Source organism: Myotis lucifugus, unplaced genomic scaffold (genome assembly GCF_000147115.1).
Source record: "Myotis lucifugus unplaced genomic scaffold, Myoluc2.0 scaffold_156, whole genome shotgun sequence".
Lineage (NCBI taxonomy): Eukaryota > Metazoa > Chordata > Mammalia > Chiroptera > Vespertilionidae > Myotis > Myotis lucifugus.
In genome coordinates, this window is record NW_005871204.1 from 913,689 (window position 1) to 934,650 (window position 20,962).

The following is a 20,962-nucleotide window of genomic DNA, read 5'->3' on the forward strand; positions in this document are numbered from 1 at the left end:
AGAGAGATAGAAACATCAATGATGAGAGAGAATCATTGATTGGCTGCCTCCTGCACACCCCCTACTGGGGATCGAGCCCACAACCCAGGCATGTGCCCTTGATTGGAATCAAACCCGGAACCCTTCAGTTTGCAGGCTGACGCTCTATCCACTGAGCCAAACCAGCTAGGGCTACAAATTCTTTTATACTTGGTAGAATTTTATAAGATTATCATTTTGGTGAATTATACATTTACCTAAAGTAATAATATTTAAATAAAAATACCAAGACTTCAAATGAGTTTGTTCCTTCAGTTTTATACATGGCTTATTTGGAATTTTCTTTAAAACTTCTGGCATGATTTTTGAAATACCTTCTTTAGAGGCATATTTTTATTGTTAAAGATGAACTTGATTGTTGGAAATAGTCATCTAGTTTGTCCAATAAGACACATGGTCAAATCTTGTGTTATTATAAACTGAATATAAAGTTAAGGATCATAAACCTCTTGCATGTTTTGTGAGGTTATTGTATCGTTCAAGTGGTGTTTCAGAATTTTGAGAATGTGTAAAACCTCACGAGTTGAATATGTTGAATGATAGAACGTATTTGAATACATTGGCATATTTGGGGGTTATTTATTTTATTGGGGTATAATTGACAGGTAACAGTTTCAAGTGTACAACGTACGTAATAATTTGATATTTGGATGTATTGTGTGAAATGATCACCACAGTAAGTCTAGTTAACATCCATCACCATGTGTAGTTACAAAATTTTTGTCTTGTGATGAGGGCCAGTAACATATACTTGATAGAAATAATTACATCATTTTATGGATAGACATTTTTTTCCACTCCAAACACCCTGATATCATTAATTGATGGAGAGCAAAATGGTTTTAGATAACATCAACATTTCTGAGCTTTGTTCTGCTACTCAGTCCCCTTTTAGATTTAAAAATACAGGTTTAAAAACATAAGGTTCTGTGTAAAGATGGTGAGACTTTCTCTGTCCTGTTTTTATAATTTGCTAACCAGCTCTTAAAATTTAAATCTTGTTATTTTTTATTTTCATTTTTCTGAATCTTTATTGTTGGGAGAATTATAGATGTTTCCCTCTTTGTTCCCCCAACCATGGTTCCTGTCATGCCCCTGGTCTTAACCACCCTATTGTCTGTGTCCATGGGTAATGCATATGTGCATATAAGTTATTTGGTTAATCTCTTCATTATATATGAAGTTAAACAGAACATTCTGCCTAAGTCCTCATTTTTCAGAAGTCATATGGGGTCAGATTCATCCAACATTAAACATTTATTATTAACTTAGCTTTAAATGATTTTTTAAAAAAAGACCTATAGTTACTTTTATAAAATCTAACTGCCTATTTGAATACCTGTGTGATTGATGAGTATAAAATATTAATCTTTTAAAACTCTCACCTGTATATCATAAATATATATTTAAAAATGAACTACTGCTTTGTAATTTTTATTCTGATGGTGTTTAGTCCACTAGTTTAGAAAAATATTAATGAGGATTTTGTTACTTTTAAATTAGGATTCTCTTGATGAAAGATGAGTCTGTTTTAAAGCATCTAGTACAGCAAGAAGCTAAGAAGAAAGAATCTGTTCGAAATGCTGAAACAAAGATTGCCAAACTTACAGAACAGCTTCAAGCAACAGAGAAAATTCTCAATGCCAACAAAATGTTTTTGAAGAAGCTTCAGGAACAAGTAATGTTCTTTTTTTAAATTAAAATATTGTAGTCTCATGTTTACTACCCATTTTCTATGGGCCAAATTTTTTTTTAAATTTTGTTTTATTGCTTAAAGTATTACAAAGAGTATTACACATGTCTCCTTTTTTTTTTCTTCCCCTTGACCTTCCCCCAGCCTCCCCTACCCCCCAGTGTCTTGTGTCCATTGGTTATGCTTATATGCATGCATACAAGCCCTTCGATTGATCTCTTACCCCACCCCCCACAACCCTCCACGGCCTTCCCGCTGTGGTTTGACAGTCTGTTCCATGCTGCTCTGCCTCTGTATCTATTTTTGTTCATCATTTTATAATGGTCTTTATTATCCATAAATGAGTGAGATCATGTGGTATTTTTCTTTCATTGACTGGCTTATTTCTCTTAGCATAATGCTCTCCAGTTAAATCCATGCTGTTGCAAATGGTAAGAATTCCTTCTTTTTCACAGCAGCATAGTATTCCATTGTGTAGATGTACCACAGTTTTCTAATCCATTCATCTGCTGATGGGCACTTAGGCTGTTTCCAAATCTTCGCTATTGTAAATTGTGCTGCTATGAACATAGGGATGCATATATCCTTTCTGATTGGTGTTTCTGGTTTCTTGGGATATACTCCTAGAAGTGGGATCACTGGGTCAAATGGTAGTTACATTTTTAGTTTTTTGAGGTAACTCCATACTGTCTTCCATAGTGGCTGCACCAGTCTGCATTCCCACCAGCAGTGCATGAGTGTTCCCTTTTCTCCACATCCTCTCCAACACTTGTCGTTTGTTGATTTGTTGATGATAGCCATTCTGACAGGTGTGAGATGGTACCACATTGTTGTTTTGATTTGCATCTCTCGGATGATTAGTGACTTTGAGCATGTTTTCATATGTCTCTTGGCCTTCCTTCTGTCTTCTTTTGAAAAGTTTCTATTTAGGTCCTTTGCCCATTTTTTTATTGGATTGTTTATCTTCCTTTTGTTAAGTTGTATGAGTTTCCTATAAATGTTGGAGATTAAACCCTTATCAGTGATAACATTGGCAAATATGTTCTCCCATGCAGTGGGCTTTCTTGTTGTTTTGTTGATGGTTTCTTTTGCTGTGCAGAAGCTTTTTATTTGGATGTAGTCCCATTTGTGTATTTTCTCTTTAGTTTCCAATGCCCTAGGAGCTGTATCGGTGAAGAAATTGCTTCGGCATATGTCTGAGATTTTGTTGCCTTTGGATTCCTCTAGTATTTTTATCGTTTCCTGTCTTACATTTAAGTCCTTTATCCATTTAGAGTTTATTTTTTTTTAAATTTAATCTTTATTGTTCAGATTATTACAGTTGTTCCTCTTTTTCCCCCCCCATAGCTTCCCTCCACCCGGTTCCCACCCCACTCTCTGTCCTTACCTTCCCCCCCACTGTCCTCATCCCAAAGTGTATGATTTTTGTGCAGTCTCTTCCCGCACATTCTGTACATCAGATTATTTATTCACTTGATCTTAGATTCACTTGTTGATAGATGCATGTTTGTTGTTCACAATTTGTATCTTTACCTTTTTCTTCTTCCTCTTCTTAAAGGAAACCTTTCAGCATTTCGTATAATACTGGTTTAGTGGTGATGAACTCCTTTAGCTTTTCCTTATCTGTGAAGCTCTTTATCTGACCTTCAATTCTGAATGATAGCTTTGCTGGATAAAGTAATCTTGGTTGTAGGTTCTTGGTATTCAGTACTTTGAATATTTCTTGCCATTCCCTTCTGGCCTGCAAAGTTTCTGTTGAGAAATCAGCTGACAGTCGTATGGGTATTCCCTTGTAGGTAATTGAGTCTCTTTCTCTTGCTGCTTTTAAGATTCTCTCTTTGTCTTTTGCTCTTGGCATTTTAATGATGATGTGCCTTGGTGTGGTCCTCTTTGGATTCCTTTTGTTTGGGGTTCTCTTCGCTTCTTGGACCTGTAAGTCCATTTCTTTCACCAGGTGGGGGAAGTTTTCTGCCATTATTTCTTCAAATAGGTTTTCAATATCTTGCTGTCTATCATCTTCTGGCACCCCTATTATTCTGATATTAGTGCGCTTGAAGCTGTCCCAGAGGCTCCTTACACTATCTTCACACTTTCGGATTCTTTTTTCATTTTGCTTTTCCAGTTGGGTGTTTTTAGTCGAATCTTTGGTTTGATTCTTGTGCTCCTCTGGTCTGCTATTGGGTATAATATTCTTTATTTCAGTCAGTGTATGCTTACTTTCTAATTTCTTTATCGTAGCATCGAGGGTCTCATTAGTTTTCGTGAGGCTCTGCTCAAGTTTATAGCAAGCCCTCAAAATTGCGATTCTTAGCTCCATATCCTCCATTTCTGTCATGTTTTTTTGTCTCCGCATCTTTTATGCTTTCTTGGTGCACCCCCTTGTTGTCTTTGTGCGCAGTCTTGTTCTAGCCAAGCCTTAATTGTTGTAGTTAACACTAGAGGGATTTGACCACCAGGCCGACTGGCTGTAGGAATCAGCTGTGTGGAAAACGTCTGTCTTCTGGGGAGGCGCTAATCCAGCCTTTGCCTGAGGCGATCGGCAAATGGCTGTGCGCAGGGCTTGGGCGGGGTGGGCTCAACAGGGCGGGCGGAGGGAGCAGTTATGGCCGCTCTCAGTCCCGTTCCCAGAGGCTCTGCTTCTCAGAACCCCGGCAGCCGCTGCAAACCTCGGAGAGAAAGCTGCCCTCAGGTTCCAACTGATGCCGGATAATCCCGCTTCTCCCGTTTGAGTCTGGGTCCCTAGAGACTCGCCCAGATCTGGAGCCCAGAGTCTGAGACTCACTCCCGACCGAAAACGACAACCGCCCCCTCAGCCACCAGCCCGCTTTCGCGCGCACCTCGGTACCTTTGTATTTTCCACACTGCGCCTCCTCTGAGCCTCGGTTTGCTGTTCTCTTTCCTTCTAGTTGTAGAGTCTCTCTTCAGCCAGCCTTCCTGGGTTCTGGGTGATGTCCGTTCCGTCTTTTAGTTGTATTTTTGAAATGGTTGTTTGCGGCAGCGGTCTCCGGTGTTTACCTACGCCGCCATCTTGGTCTCTCCAAAAAAACGAAAATTCTTGAAAAACCTTATAACCGTGGTTTTTGAACTCTATATCCAGTAGTTTTTCTTTTCCTCCATTTTCTGTCATTTTGTGACCTGTTTTCTTTGTCTTTCACATTTATGGCTGCTTCCCTGTGTTGATAGAGTGGCTTTGTGTGCTAGGTGTCCTATAGGGCCCAGTGGCTCAGCTTCCCCAATTACCTGAGGTGGACACTCTTGGTGCACCCCTTTGTGGGCTTTGTGCACAGTCTTGTTGTAGTTAAGCCTTGATTGTTGTAGGTATCACTGGGAGGAATTGACCTCCAGGCCAACTGGCTGTGAGAATCGGCTGTGTCTACAGTGGGAGAACTTCTGTGCTGGAGACACCCTTCTGGGGCAAGGCTTGCTTCAGTGGGGCTTTGGTGCTCACTGAGTCTGCCCCCTGAGTGTGTCCCTTATGGATCTGAGGAGTTGTAATCTGGATGGTCCCACTCTGACCACTGGGTACACTGGCTCTTGGATCTCTAAGGAGGTGCTAATTTAGCCTCTGCCTGAGGCTACCCAGCAGGAGCTATGGAGAGACCTGCAGATTCCTTTTCCTTGTTTGGGGTTTGGAGGTGCCCAGATGAGGCCCAGCTGTGAAGCAATGCAAGCTGCTGTGGGGCCTTGGGCCTTCTTTTGGAAGTTCTGGGTCTCTCTGACCCAGCTGCAATTAGGTAATTTTAGATTGCAGAGGGCCAGGGCATTCATATGCAAAATCCTCTGTGCACAGCTTGGGTGGGGTGGGGCCAACAGGGCGGAGCAAACAGCTATGGCTGATCCTCAGTCCTGCCCTAAGAGGCCCCAGGTCTCACTGTTTCTCGGTAATTGCTGCAAGCACCTCTGAGAGAAAGCCGTCCTCGGGTTCCACCTGATGCCAGACAGTCCAGTTTCTCCCCGTATGAGTCTGGGTCCCCAGAGACTCGCCCGGAACTGGAGTTCAGAGCAGCCGGGAGCTTGAGACTCCCTCCTGATTGAAAAAGACAACCGTGTCCTCAGTTGCCAGCCCTTTCCACGCGTGCCTCTGTACCTCTACACTTGACTTCCACACCTCCTCTGAGTCTCAGTGTGCTTTTCTCTTTCCTTCTAGTTGTAGAATTTCCACTCAGCCAGCCTTCCTGTGGTTCTGGATGATGTCCGTTTTGTCTTTTAGTTGTATTTTTGAGGTAGTTGTGCGAGGCAGCAATTTCTGGTGTTTACCTATGCTGCCATCTTGGTTTTTTTCCTTGAGTTTATTTTTGTGTATGGTGTAAGTTGGTGGTCTAGTTTCATTTTTTTGCATGTATCTGTCCAATTTTCCCAACACCATTTATTGAAGAGACTGTCTTGACTCCATTGTATGTTCTTGCCTCCTTTGTCAAATACTAATTGAGCATATTGGTTTGGGTCGATTTCTGGGTTTTCTATTCTATTGCATTGATCTATATGTCTGTTCTTGTGTCAGTGCCAGGCAGTTTTGAGAACAGTGGCTTTGTAATACAGCTTGATATCTGGTATTGAGATCCCACCTACTTTGTTCTTATTGGCCAAATTTTTAATAAAATAATGTTCTCCTTTGAGACATAATATTGGAATATTTATATTTTCCATTGAATGCCCTGCTGTGTTAAAAAGAAGTTATTTGCTCTTCTATGGTTTACATTTACATTTTTAGAATTATCCTTTATTTTCAGATTCACAAAGTGCAACAACGTGTTACAGTTAAAAAAGCTTTGACTCTAAAGTATGGAGAAGAGTTTGCTCGGGCAAAGGCAGTGGCTAGTAAAGAAATAGGAAAACGAAAACTGGAACAAGATCGCTTTGGAGTAAGTTCTTTGTAGAAATATTTTATTTTTGGAAAGAAGAAAGTTTTTATGATAGTTTTGAGGGTAAGAGATAGATAAAGTAACTCATTCCTGCATATTCAAATAGAATAAGATTAAAGCTTTGTTTTCAAATGACATCCATGTTTTTGGAACCTTGTTTATTTATTTTGACTTTACTTTGTTTTTTGTTTTGTTTTATAGATTAACTAGCAAAACTGTTGGAGACTTGTAAAACTGTTTTATGCTCGTTATCTAGTTTTATAATGTTGGCATTGTATTGTGGGGATAGCACAGTTACCAGAAATTGTTTATAAAATCATAGCGATATAAAATGTTTATATCGTTTTTCCCCCAGCCAAACAAAATGATGAGACTGGACAGTTCTCCAGTATCAAGTCCAAGAAAGCATTCAGCAGAACTAATTGCTATGGAAAAAAGACGATTACAAAAGCTAGAATATGAATATGCTCTGAAAATTCAGAAACTAAAAGAAGCTCGGGCCCTTAAAGCAAAGGAACAACAAAATATCGCTCCAGTTGTGGAAGAGGAACCTGAATTTTCTTTACCTCAACCCTCACTTCACGATCTGACTCAAGATAAATTGAGTCTGGACACTGAAGAAAATGATGTTGATGATGAGATTTTGTCTGGGTCAAACAGGGAACGAAGAAGATCCTTCTTAGAATCCAATTCTTTTACTAAACCTAACCTTAAACACACTGATACACCTAACAAAGAATGTGTAAACAAAGCTAAGAACATGGTAGAAAAACCAGAACTTTTTCTAGGGTTAAAAATTGGTGAATTGCAAAAATTATATTCAAAAGCTGACAGCTTAAAACAACTGATTTTAAAAACCACAACAGGCATTACAGGAAAGGTTTTGTGTGGTCAGGTAATGGAACATTTCATATTCTTTAAAAAAATGTAGAATTCACCCTAGCCTTATTTGCCTTATGAAGTTATTGTTTTCTTTTGCAGGAGATTTCTGTGGATGTAGATTTTATGACAGCACAGAATAAAACAACAGAAGTGAAGCCATGTCCTTTTAGTCCCTACCACAGCCCTCTTCTGGTTTTTAAGTCCTACAGGTATAAAAGAAAGATTCAGTGAACTTCAGTTTCAGGATTACTCCTGTTTTTGATATCTTAACTTCGAATATTTGATGATAATGAAAGAAGAAATTGAATCATGGTCACTGAAAAATGAATTTGCTCTTTTAGGGAAAGTAAAAATTAATGTCTTGTCTAATACAAACCGTATCAGGAAATAAGGGTTAGCTCACACTTGAGTTTATTAATTATTATCATTTTCTAATTTCTTGCTACTGGTGGAATTGTGAATTCTTTTTTTTTTTTAAATTAATCTTTATTGTTCAGATTATTACAATTGTTTCTCTTTTTCCCCCCATAGTTCCCCTCCACTCGGTTCCCACCCCACCCTCTGCATTTACCCCCCACCCCCACTCTTCATCCATAGGTGTATGATTTTTGTCCAGTCTCTTCCCGCACCCCCCACACCTCTTCCCCCCTGAGAATTGTCAGTCCACTCCCTTTCTATGCCCCTGATTCTATTATATTCACCAGTTTATTCTGTTCATCAAATTATTTATTCACTTGATTTTTAGATTCACTTGTTGATAGATATGTATTTGTTGTTCATAATTTGTATCTTTACCTTTTTCTTCTTCTTCCTCTTCTTAAAGGATATCTTTCAGCATTTCATATATACTGGTTTGGTGGTGATGAACTCCTTTAGCTTTTTCTTATCTGTGAAGCTCTTTATCTGACCTTCAATTTTGAATGATAGCTTTGCTGGGTAAAGTAATCTTGGTTGTAGGTTCTTGGTATTCATCACTTTGAATATTTCTTGCCACTCCCTTCTGACCTGCATAGTTTCTGTTGAGAAATCAGCTGACAGTCCTATGGGTACTCCCTTGTAGGTAACTAACTGTTTTTCTCTTGCTGCTTTTAAGATTCTCTCTTTGTCTTTTGCTCTTGGCATTTTAAATATGATGTGTCTTGGTGTGGTCCTCTTTGGATTCCTTTTGTTTGGGGTTCTCTGAGCATCCTGGACTTGTAAGTCTATTTCTTTCACCAGGTAGGGGAAGTTTTCTGTCATTATTTCTTCAAATAGGTTTTCAATATCTTGCTCTCTCTCTTCTTCTGGCACCCCCATAATTTGGATGTTGGTATGCTTGAAGTTATCCCAGAGGCTCCTTACACTATCTTCATATTTTGGATTCTTTTTTCTTTTTGGTTTTCCGGTTGGGCGTTTTTTGCTTCTTCATATTTCAAATCTTTGACTTGATTCTTGGGATCCTCTGGTCTACTGTTGGGTCTCTGAATAATATTTTTTATTTCAGTCAGTGTATGCTTAATTTCTAGTTGGTCCTTTTTCATATCCTCGAGGGTCTCACTAAATTTATCGGTGCTTTCTAGAAAATTCTTGAAAAACCTTATAACCATGGTTTTGAACTCTATATCCAGTAGTTTGCTTTCCTCCATTTCTGTCATTTGTGACCTGTTTCTTTGTCTTCACATTATGGCTGCTTCCCTGTGTTGATAGAGTGGCTTTGTGTGCTAGGTGTCCTATAGGGCCCAGTGGCTCAGCCTGCCCAATTACCTGAGGTGGACACTCTTGGTGCACCCCTTTGTGGGCTTTGTGCACAGTCTTGTTGTAGTTAAGCCTTGATTGTTGTAGGTATCACTGGGAGGAATTGACCTCCAGGCCAATTGGCAGTGAGAATCAGCTGTTTCTGCAGTGGGAGAACTTCTGTGCTGGAGACACCCTTCTGGGGCAAGGCTTGCTTCAGTGGGGCTTTGGTGCTCACTGAGTCTGCCCCCTGAGTGTGTCCCTTATGGATCTGAGGAGTTGTAATCTGGATGGTCCCACTCTGACCACTGGGTACACTGGCTCTTGGATCTCTAAGGAGGTGCTAATTTAGCCTCTGCCTGAGGCTACCCAGCAGGAGCTATGGAGAGACCTGCAGATTCCTTTTCCTTGTTTGGGGTTTGGAGGTGCCCAGATGAGGCCCAGCTGTGAAGCAATGCAAGCTGCTGTGGGGCCTTGGGCCTTCTTTTGGAAGTTCTGGGTCTCTCTGACCCAGCTGCAGTTTGTTAGGTAATTTTCAGGTTGCAAAGGGCATTCATATGCAAAATCCTCTGTGCACAGCTTGGGTGGGGTGGGGCCAACGGGGCCAACAGGGCGGAGCAAACAGCTATGGCTGATCCTCAGTCCTACCCTAAGAGGCCCTGCCTCTCAGTGTCCCGGTAATTGCTGCAGGCACCTCTGAGAGAAAGCCACCCTCGAGTTCCTCCTGCTGCCAGATAGTCCAGTTTCTCCCCGTATGAGTCTGGGTCCCCAGAGACTCGCCCGGAACTGGAGTTCAGAGCAGTCAGGAGCTTGAGACTCCCTCCTGATTGAAAAAGACAACCGTGTCCTCAGTTGCCAGCCCTTTCCACGCGTGCCTCTCCTCTGAGTCTCAGTGTGCTTTTCTCTTTCCTTCTAGTTGTAGAATTTCTACTCGGCCAGCCTTCGTGTGGTTCTGGATGATGTCCGTTTTGTCTTTTAGTTGTATTTTTGAAGTGGTTGTGTGAGGCAGCAATTTCCGGTGTTTACCTATGCCACCATCTTGGTTTCTCGGAATTGTGAATTCTTGATGATTGCCTGTTAGAGATTTTAGGAAAAAATAACTGGAGTCCTACAATAATTTTTAATTTTACTGTTACCATGTGTAAGGAATGCCTTGGCCAGCTCTCATAAAATTGATTTAGGTATTCTCAGATGATTAATTTTGTGGGAGGTTGTATTTGTCTTTTAAACTTCTAGAAGTTGTGAGCCTGTTAAATGGGTATGATTCAATTGTAAAATTGTAAAGCACCTACTAGTACAGACTTTTTCCTTAGTTTTTTTTGTTGGCTGGTGACATTGTAAGAAATACCAACATTATGTAGTATTTTATTATGTGATGTAAAAACACTACTTTTAAAATACAGAGTTTTTTGTTTTCTATTTCAGGTCTTTTATGTTCTGGGTATAAAAGTAGTTTGTCCCTATCACTTTATATTCTGGGGGCGTGGTTGCTATTAAGTATTTAAGTATAGAAATTTTAGTTGGGAAGGAAAATTTTTCTAGGTTATGTTTATGGAACATAATATGTCCATCTCTCTTCTTAGATTTAGTCCATACTATCGAACTAAGGAGAAACTTCCCCTAAGCTCAGTATCATACAGTAATATGATTGAACCGGATCAGTGTTTCTGCCGTTTTGATTTAACAGGAACCTGTAATGATGATGATTGTCAGTGGTGAGTAGTTTTAATATGTGAACATTTTATAATCTAAAAGACAGTTTTGGTTATTTGGACTTTGATACGTACATGATTATCTTTTCTGTGTTGTCATTTTATTTTAGGCAGCATACACAAGACTATACGCTTAGCCGAAAACAGCTATTCCAGGACATTCTGTCATATAATCTGTCTTTGATTGGTTGTTCAGAGACAAGCACTGATGAAGAAATTGCTGCTGCAGCAGGTTATTGAAGACCTCTTCTTGTTCCCGAAATGAAAATTTGAATTTAGGCAATTTAAAAACGTAGTGTTCAGTTTTTTTTGACATCTTTTAATTGCTGTCATAATTCAGTATATTGACCTATGACACTTTATCTAGATCTTCTCTGTCCAATACAGTAATCACTAGCTATACGTTGCTATTCAAACCTAAATTAAAATGTACTCTATCAAGTCACACTAGCCACATTTCAGTGCCCTATAGCCACTATTGAGTTCAGTAGCTCAGTGGTGCTCAGTGCTTTACCAATAGGACAGTGCAAGATATAAGACCTTTCTATCATTGAATGTCATTTGGATAGAACGCATCTAAACAGTTTAGTTTATTTGGAAGAATATATAAACATTTGTATAGAAATTTTAGTAATGATTTTAAAATAGAGCTCTTTTTATTATATTTTTCAAAAATAAAGGAGAGTTGGAAGTTAAGAAAGATGTCTGTAGTTTCAGATTCTACAATGAGATAAAAAGGACTTTGTACACTTTGATATTATAGAAAGCATAGGTTATTGTCAGACATTAATGAGTAAATGTTAAATTTTTCCCTAGATTCAGTGCCAGATATTAAGTTTATTAAATTGACTGTTATCACAACCAAAGTGATTGTAAAGTCACTGAATGTAATCATTCCCTATTTGGGCTTTAACTTTCACTTGTTTAGTTGGTTTCAGTAAATATATATTTTTTTCAGCTCAAATTGGAATGCATGATGTGGTAAGATTTGCATAGTAGTTAATATGTGGTCCTTGCCCTCTAGAAGCTGTAGGTGTTTTTGACTACTACCATATACTTCTCTTTAATTCTTAAACTGTTCTTCACTTTATACTCTTTAATTAGCCTCTTCTCTGAAATCCATGTTTTTTATGCTTTTTATGACAATAGCATTGGTCTAATTTCAGAAAAATATGTTGAGAAACTTTTTGGAGTAAACAAAGATCGAATGTCAATGGACCAGATGGCGGTTCTTCTTGTTAGCAATATCAATGAAAGTAAAGGCCATAGTGAGTATATATGTCTCTCCCTCTCACAAAAGGATATTGTAGTATCTTTATGACAGCAAATTTTCTGGCATTATGTTCTCAATATAAAAAAATTATATAGGGTGTCCCAAAAAACGTATACACACACTTTGAATAATTATAAAGGCAGTATTTATTAAAATATATTTCATTTTCAAAATTGAGCTATCAACTGTTAAAGTACATATACATTTTTTTGGGACACGCTGTATATAAGTCATTTCTAACACAATAGAATAAATTTAGCTCTTTTTTAGTGTTATTTGGGTAGCCTTCAAAACCATAAAAACTAGGTGTGTCAACTAAGTCATTTCCTGTCTACTTTAGCACCTCCATTTACAACCTACAAAGATAAAAGAAAGTGGAAGCCAAAGTTTTGGAGAAAACCTATTTCAGAGAATAGTTTCAGTAGTGATGATGAACAGTCTACAGGACCAATTAAGTATGGTAAGAAGTAATTTAAGATCCTGAATCATTCAGTTGTGGTGTTCCACTTTACTAATCTTTTGGTGTATCTACTATTGTAGATGTTTTTATTTTTTTATTTCTATTTTTAAAAACCAGTTATGCCATTTGGCATTTAAGGCAATTAGTAGTAGTTCTTCATTGTGTAGAACTGCCCCTTGCATTGCAGGGCATTTTGTATGGCCCAGTAAATCCAGGGATGACTCTTTAGTAATCATGACAACTTCAAACCACTGCCTGGCTTGTGTCTTTTTGAGGGCAGATGTTTTATTTTATTTAATCTTTGATTTGAGCCTGTATTTTCTGACATGCAGTAAGTAGGCTCACAAAATGAAGGAATAAATGAATGAGCAGAGTAATATACGAATGAGTGCCTATTGTCAAGCACATCTTGCATTATAATCTCAAGTTTACATAATTTGTTTGCTATTTGTGGATTAGCAGATACCTGATAGGTGTATGCTCTCTTGTGCTTATTTACATTAACACTTTTTCTCTTAATTTAGATATAGTGGAATAAAGAATCTTCATAAATTATAACTTTCTCTTATAATTTAATGAATGTGAATTATCAGGTGATGGCACTTACCTTAAAGTAGGGAGACCATACTTCTGTTTGGCCCAGTAGAGTCCTAGTTTAAAGATGAGACCAGTTGTTTTTTCTTGTGTCTGTGGGTAAGAGAAAGTGTGAAACTAATGATATCTTTTTATAGCCTTTCAGCCAGAGAACCGAATAAAAGTTCCAGCTTTGGATACAGTTGTGACTCCAGATGATGTCAGATACTTTACAAATGAGACTGATGACATTGCTAATTTAGAAGCAAGTGTGCTTGAAAATCCTTCTCATGTACAACTTTGGCTCAAGCTTGCATACAAGTACTTGAGTCAAAATGAAGGGTAGGTCTACTACTAGTCTTTGTGTAAACTGTTGCACATTTATATTTTTGTGTTTGAGGTTCACTCCTTCTGTGGTAATCATATTTCCTTCCTAGTATCAATGGAGCCTTTGTTTTTTTTTGACAGAGCTAAAGCACTTTATTGTTTAAAAGCTATTAGAAAATGTTTAAGATTAGATCTTGAGTTGTGTGCATGTCTCAGTGTATAGGTAATAAATTAGCTATAGTTTTTAACTCTAGTGAGCTCTTATCTCAAAGTAGGATTAGTTAAAACAATAAGTTCTTAGTGGTATAAGGATTATTTATTGGGTTTTTAAAAAAGTAGTGGGACAGGTTAAATTTTTTTGTTAATCTTCATTTGGAGATTTAAAGCTTGTTTAAGATCCTCTAAATTCTGGTGACTTGCCTGTTTTCTGCATGTAGTGTTATATTACATGTATGCAAATAAGGTAAATAATAATTAATCTCACAGTTGGCAGCTTCTTTTGTATAAATGTATATTCTAACCTACTTTTTGATAGGTTTATCAGAAATAATCTTACTACCAGGAATCTTTTATTGTCTCAATTTTAAAATGATAATAATTCTGTTTTTTTTTTTAACAGGCTACTTTGATTGTCTATCTTAGAACTCAGTATAAAAGCTTTTTTAATAAGGCAGCACTGCAGAATGCTAATACACCTACATACCTGAATATGGTGCTTATTTAACGAGCCCTGTGTGTCATTTCCATGTTAATGGGATAAGTTGCAGTGTTTTCTTTTCTGACTCATTTACTGAGTGAAGGCCAAAGAACTGTACATTATTGTATGAATAGGATCATGAGAGACAATTATCTTCTCCAAGATATAGCCAGACCTTGACCGTTGAAAAGAACTATTATATTGAAAGCTTTGATATTTTGTACTGGCAGTAGCTGGCCTTTGAGGGAGAATTGTTTAACTTTTCCCATTCCCAGATCAGTGTAAATCATAAAAAGGTATTGCTGAGTATGGACATAAAGCACATTTGAAGTTGATAATTTAGTGGTTTTATAACACAGTGGTTTTATCTGGTAAATGCTAACTGAGCATCCACTTAGAAAGGAATTGTTGGGTCTATGGGAAATAGGAACAGATGTGACAGAAAATCTTGATCTACCACTCTTTGTCATATGTGACTAGTTTCTTGGCAGGTTCTAGTAGAAAATGGAATTTAAAAATTGACTCAGTAGAGTAGCTCAATTTAAAACTTTTCAAAACATTAAAAAAAAAATCCTCTTGCTTTTCTTTTAAACATGTAGGCTATGTTCAGAGTCTTTGGATTCTGCTTTAAATGTTCTGGCTCGGGCTTTGGAAAACAACAAAGACAACCCAGAAATTTGGTGCCATTATCTCAAATTGTTTTCTAAAAGAGGAACCAAGGAGGAGGTGCAGGAAATGTGTGAAACAGCTGTTGAATATGCTCCTGATTATCAAAGTTTTTGGACTGTGAGTAGAAAAGATAACATAGTCCTGTGTGTGCACGTGTGGGTGTGTGTGTATATGTGTTTATAACTCTGGGTCATCTTAAATATTGATATATAGCTTAATGGATCATATTCTTTATTTGCATATAGATATGATACCTTTACTTTTGGTGTCCAGTAACCTCAAAACCACTTCTGTGTCTAGATTAATTTAGATTAAACAAGAAGAAAATACTTAGTGAAGAGGTGGTTTTTGTTGTTGTATAACTAACTTTGTTGGCATAGAAAAAAATGAACATTTTAAATCATTTTAATACTTACCTATTCTTAAGCAGTTTTTTTAAAAAAAAATTAATATTAATCCTTACCCCAGGATATGTTTTTATATTTAGAGAGAGAGGAAGGTGAGGGAAGGGGAGAGAGACAGACAGAAACATTGATCGGTTGCCTCCCACATGCTCCCGGACCAGGGGATTGAATCTGTAATCTAGGTATGTGCGATGACTGGGAATTAAACCTGCAACCTTTTGGTGTACGGACAATGCTCCAGCTAACTTAGTCACCCTGCCAGGGCTCTTAAGCAGTTTTAGTTTGTGTGAAGTTAAGTGAATTTTGTGCAAAGCATCTGAAAAAAAATTTTCTTTTGAATTTCTTATTCATGTAAAACATTTCCATGAATGCCAAGAAATAATATATTATCTGTCATTTTTAAAAATATGTTTTTATTGATTTTACAGAGAAAGGGAGAGTGAGAAAGAGAGATAGAGAGAGAGAGGGAGACCTCAATGATGAGAGAGAATCATTGACTGGCTACCTCCTGCACGCCCCACACTGGGCATTGAGCCCGGGCATGTGCCCTGACTGAGAATCAAACTGTGACTTTCTGGTTCATAGTTCGATGCTCAACCACTGAGCCACTCTGGCCTGGCTGTCCTCATTTTTATAGAAATAAATATTAATCTGTAATTCATACTAATATTGAACCTGGCCAACATATAAAGATTTGGTGGAAAAATAGGTCTTCCTCATTTTCTGAGAGAATGGTCCCTTTCCTACTCAGGTTTAAACTTAAAATTTTAATGAATCCACCTGTAAAAGAAATATTTATTAATATCTGAACTCTTACCAGCTAAACTCAGGAGCTGTTAGATTCAGATACACATTCCGATAAATCAATTACTGTCAGATCTATCATTTTCTTGCCAATTGAAATTCGGGACAAATAAGAATTGTATAACATGGTATCCCTTAATGAATTAATTTGCCACTCTAGCCTAACACAAGTACTGAATAGATGTGAACAGTGAAATATGCCATGTAGTACCAAATTAATGCTGTTGACCACCACCAGATTTTTAGGATGTAATATTTTTCCTTAAAGTTGTTTGGTTTTAAAGGGCCTTTTCATTTCTCGATTAAGTTTTTTTTCTTTTTTTTTAAGTATGTTTTTGTTGATTTCAGAGAGAGGAAGGGGGAGGAAAGAGGGATGGAACATCGATGAGAGAGAATCATTGATTGGCTGCCTTCTGCATGCCTTCTACTGGGGATCCATCCCACAGCCCAGGCATGTGCCCAGACCAAGAATTGAACCTTCTGTTTCATAGGTTGACACAACTACTGAGCCACACTGGCCAGGCTGATTAAGTCTTTTTAATTATTTTGCCATCTAGTTCTAACATGAATGCTATTTTTAGAATTTTTATATAGTCACACACCTAAGCAATGCAAAATGTATGTGATCATAAATGTGAATTTTTGGAGATATATCATAGTCTTGCTGTCATTTACCTATTGGTTCAAGGAAAGGAAAGATGGAATTTTTTCAGTGATAATTCTGAGAGTACATCAGTATTATTCTAGTGTTCATCTGATTTTACTTTCCAACTTGTGGTAGAAGGGGAAACCTAGGTTATAGTACTGGAAGATGAGTTTATGTATATTTATAATTTTCCTTTTTGTAGAAATTGAAGATTTAATATGAGACAGTTTCATAATGAGATGTGAAAAATATGCATTTTACATCTTATCTTATGAAGCATGATTAATTTTATGAAATCTCTTTGGGCAGTTTCTGCACCTAGAAAGCACCTTTGAAGAAAAGGATTATGTATGTGAGAGAATGGTGGAATTTCTGATGGGAGCAGCCAAACGGGAAGCATCAGATATTCTGTCCTTTCAGCTTTTAGAGGCTCTTTTGTTTAGAGTTCAGCTGCACATATTTACTGGAAGATCCCAAAGTGCACTTGCACTTTTACAGGTAAATAGTTGTTGTAGCATTTAATTATACTTTGTAGAGAACTGGCTTTAGATTTGAATTCTTGTTTTACCACTTACTAGTAAGTTGTGTGAAGTTGAGTAAGTTTATGATTGTTTCCTCATTTACTTAGTGGGGATAATACCTTCTTTAGAGTGTTTATGAGGTTTAAAGGAAACTAATGTATGTCCAGTACCCACCAGAATAAATTTCAGTATTCAAACAATAAGGTAAAAAAATTAGTTCATTGTGAAAATCTGCTATAGGGATGCAGAGTTTTGTTTGTTTTTACTAATTTCTCTTTATCTTACTAGATTTTGAATAACAAGACACTGAAAATGTTCAGATAAATTTAATCTTTTTCATTAAGTATGTTATGAACCTTTGCATAATAAAATTTGTTAATTTGATACTGATATTTCTAAAAAGTTTTTGATTAAAAACAAATTGGTGGCTTTCAAAAGTTTTAACGTAGGTATTTAAGAACCACTCCAAAGAAATACAACTGTTTTATTCATTGTTGGCTTTACATTTGAATCTCAGGAATAGGAGTCATTATTTAAAAAAAACCCTGAGTTTACTTTTTCATTTACCTAGAATGCATTGAAATCGGTTAATGATGGAATAGTATCTGAGTACCTTAAAACAAGTGATCGATGTTTGGCATGGCTGGCCTACATACATCTTATTGAATTCAACAGTCTCCCTTCAAAATTTTATGATCCATCTAATGCCAATCCTTCAAGAATTGTTAACACAGAACCATTTATAATCCTTGGAAACAGTTCAAGATGTAAAGACTAATCCTGATATGTTGTTAGCAGTGTTTGAAGGTAAGTATAAATGTTTATAAATAATATTAAAATATCACTTACCCTTTTATGGTTCTTCATAATTAAGTGAAACAGATTTATAATTGCAAGTTGTAGTTCTATGCTATAGTTGAAGATTAAGGATTGAATCAGAAGAGATTGGCATTGGCATCTATGAAGGCTAGGAACTGTACATAATTAATACTACATAATTAGTTTTTCTGATTATAGCAAAGGATATTAGCTAGATTAATAGATTGATAGGTTTAATGAGTTGATTGAATTTTTAGAAGCAGTTTATCAAGGTGAAAGTTAAAGATTGTATCTTGTTTTTCAAGTAATTAATATTTGATCCATCGATCAATGAATTTGATTGTTACTATATACTAAATAATTTATCTGCTGTGGGACACATAAGGTATAAAGCCTATTCCTTCCTACTAAGAGATATATAACCTAGTCCAGTGGTCAACAGTCAACAGAGCCAAATATCAACAGTACAACGATTGAAATTTCTTTTGAGAGCCAAGTTTTTTAAACTTAAACTATATAGGTAGGTACATTGTCATTAACTTAATTAGGGTACTCCTAAGGCTTAGGAAGAGCCACACTCAAGGGGCCAAAGAGACACACTCAAGGGGCAAACTCGCGAGCCGCAGTTTGTTGACCACGGACCTAGTCAGAAGATAAAATCTATACATTTGACATAATTATTAAGAGATGAGGCCAGATAACTGTGAATTAGTATATAGTCTAAAATCTCTGCTTATAGAAGAGATTAGAATCTGTGGTTGATACAATTATATGGTACAGGCCATAAATCCAAAGGAAAGACATTGTAGGTTGGCATGATCAAGGAAGTCTTCATAGAAGAATTAGGACTTAGAGCTGGATTCTGAAGCTCAACTATGATGTGACTTAATGGGCCTCTTCAAAGATAGAATCCTTGTCTTATGTCTACATTTTCCAAGTGCCTACAATGTTTGACTTTGTGCTAAGTATAAATGTTTATTGAATAAACCAGGGAAGAAGGGAAGGGAAAAAAGGACATTCCTGTTAGGGGAGCTAAGTAAACAAAAAGCAACAAGTGGGTAAGAATTGGTACATTGGATTTGAAGGGAGATTAGAAGAAGGAAGGGTCCTTATTAAAGTGAGAGTTCTGTGCTAAAGAATAGTAGGAATTAACTTTCATAAGTGGAATGATACCTACCAAATTTTCAACTTTGTATAAGTGTATTAGACTTGATGACATTAGAGGTTCTTGAAGAAAGAAAAAAAAATGTGCTGAAGAGAATACCACAGGTAGGAAAACCAACCAGAAACTCATTGCCATAACTGAGGCACAAAAAAAGTAAACTGGGAGGGAGAGTATTTATTAGAGATATTTGAAGTTAGCATATAGAGATGCAGGGGACAGATTAAATGTCAGGGAAGGAGAGACGACATAGTCAAAGATGAATTCAGGGTCTTGAGACCAGCAAAGGAAAGTGCATTAGTAGAAAACTGATAAATTGGGAAGACTGATTTTGGTAGTAGGAATAGTATTTGTGAGTGGTAATTGGTCATCCAATTGGAAATGCCTGTTGGCAGAAGGAAATAAGGAAGATAAGTAAGTGGACCTAAAGTGGACAATTATGGGTAGAGAAATGGATTTGGAAATTAATTAACGTAGAAGTCACTAAATTACTAAGTGCTTTGCAGTTTTTAATGTACTCTTTCAGTAAATTATTTAGTAGTTGAAGCTATGAGATATTTCCTCTGAGGACATAGACATTTAAAACTATAGTAGTTAGAGATAAAAGGGAGTATATGAGACCAAGAGAACTTATAAACAATCATTTAGAAGCAGAGACAAAAAGAAAAGAAAAAGAAGAGGAAGTACATTATCAAATGCTAATCAAATAAAATGAATGTAGAGATAGGCTTTCAGGTTTGTTTAGTTATGATCCTGTAACTGAACTTCAAATGAATAGTTTCAGAGTGGCATTCACTTTTAAACTCTGCAGATCTGGGGGTCATACTACCATTGGGCAAGGAGGAAATAGTGACAGTTGTACAAAGTAAAACATGATACTATTCTCTAAGAAGTGGCCTGATCAAGTAAAATATTCTTTTTTTTTTTTTTAAAGTGAAGTATTCTTTACAAGGGGGAAGTGTATTTTGAAGGAGTAAGGAAAAGATCTAGTTTAGGGGGGAGACACTTAAATGGCTGTATGACAGCAGTCAAGGTCTCTTGAAGTGGGTCAGAGAAAGAAGAAAAGGTAATTTGATTTCTTTTTTTAAGGTAAGTTTTAAGGAATTTAGGAAAATAAAGGGGACCTTTGTTTAAATGAAAATATCAATAGAAGCAAGATCTCATATTGGGTTGTTTTATTTTTACCAGGAAAGTGAGGGTAAGAGATTGAATTTTATGAGTTTAGAGATATCTGAAATATCTCCTTTGGATAAATGCCAGAAGTTCAGAATAAGATGATGGTCAAACAAAGGGCTAGACCATCTTCTCCTATTGGTCTTTTAGAGTTGAAAGAACAGTGGAATAATTAATTCTATGTTTGATTCATGCTATTGTGATATTTTTGGATAGATGCAGTGAAAGCTTGCACAGATGAGAGCCTTCCTGTTGAGGAAAGAACAGAGGTCTGTGTTCCACTTTACACAAACATGATTGCTCTGCACCAGCTTCTAGAGAGGTAAAACTTAATTGGCAAGCAGTTAATCTTGTGTTAAAAGTTGATTTTTAAAATATGTATAGACATGTTTTTTTCTTGTTAAGGTATGAGGCTGCAGTAGAACTTTGTAAATGTTTATTGGAATCTTGTCCCATGAACTGCCAGTTGTTGGAAGCCCTTGTTGCTTTATATTTGCAAACAAGTCAGCACGACAAAGCCAGGGCAGTGTGGC

At 37.0% G+C, this 20,962-nt stretch overlaps 1 protein-coding gene across 1 annotated transcript in view; it reads left to right on the top strand.

The window, feature by feature from the left end:
• Nucleotides 1-20,962, top strand: part of ZFC3H1 (zinc finger C3H1-type containing) — a 65,114-nt gene that overhangs the window by 32,551 nt on the left and 11,601 nt on the right. The window contains 15 exon segments of the mRNA XM_006095457.2: nucleotides 1,543-1,717; nucleotides 6,463-6,594; nucleotides 6,950-7,489; nucleotides 7,576-7,685; nucleotides 10,773-10,904; nucleotides 11,012-11,133; nucleotides 12,068-12,169; nucleotides 12,515-12,634; nucleotides 13,366-13,549; nucleotides 14,831-15,017; nucleotides 17,064-17,252; nucleotides 17,847-18,022; nucleotides 18,024-18,082; nucleotides 20,646-20,751; nucleotides 20,835-20,955. Coding sequence (XP_006095519.1) covers nucleotides 1,543-1,717; nucleotides 6,463-6,594; nucleotides 6,950-7,489; nucleotides 7,576-7,685; nucleotides 10,773-10,904; nucleotides 11,012-11,133; nucleotides 12,068-12,169; nucleotides 12,515-12,634; nucleotides 13,366-13,549; nucleotides 14,831-15,017; nucleotides 17,064-17,252; nucleotides 17,847-18,022; nucleotides 18,024-18,082; nucleotides 20,646-20,751; nucleotides 20,835-20,955 — 2,455 coding nt within the window.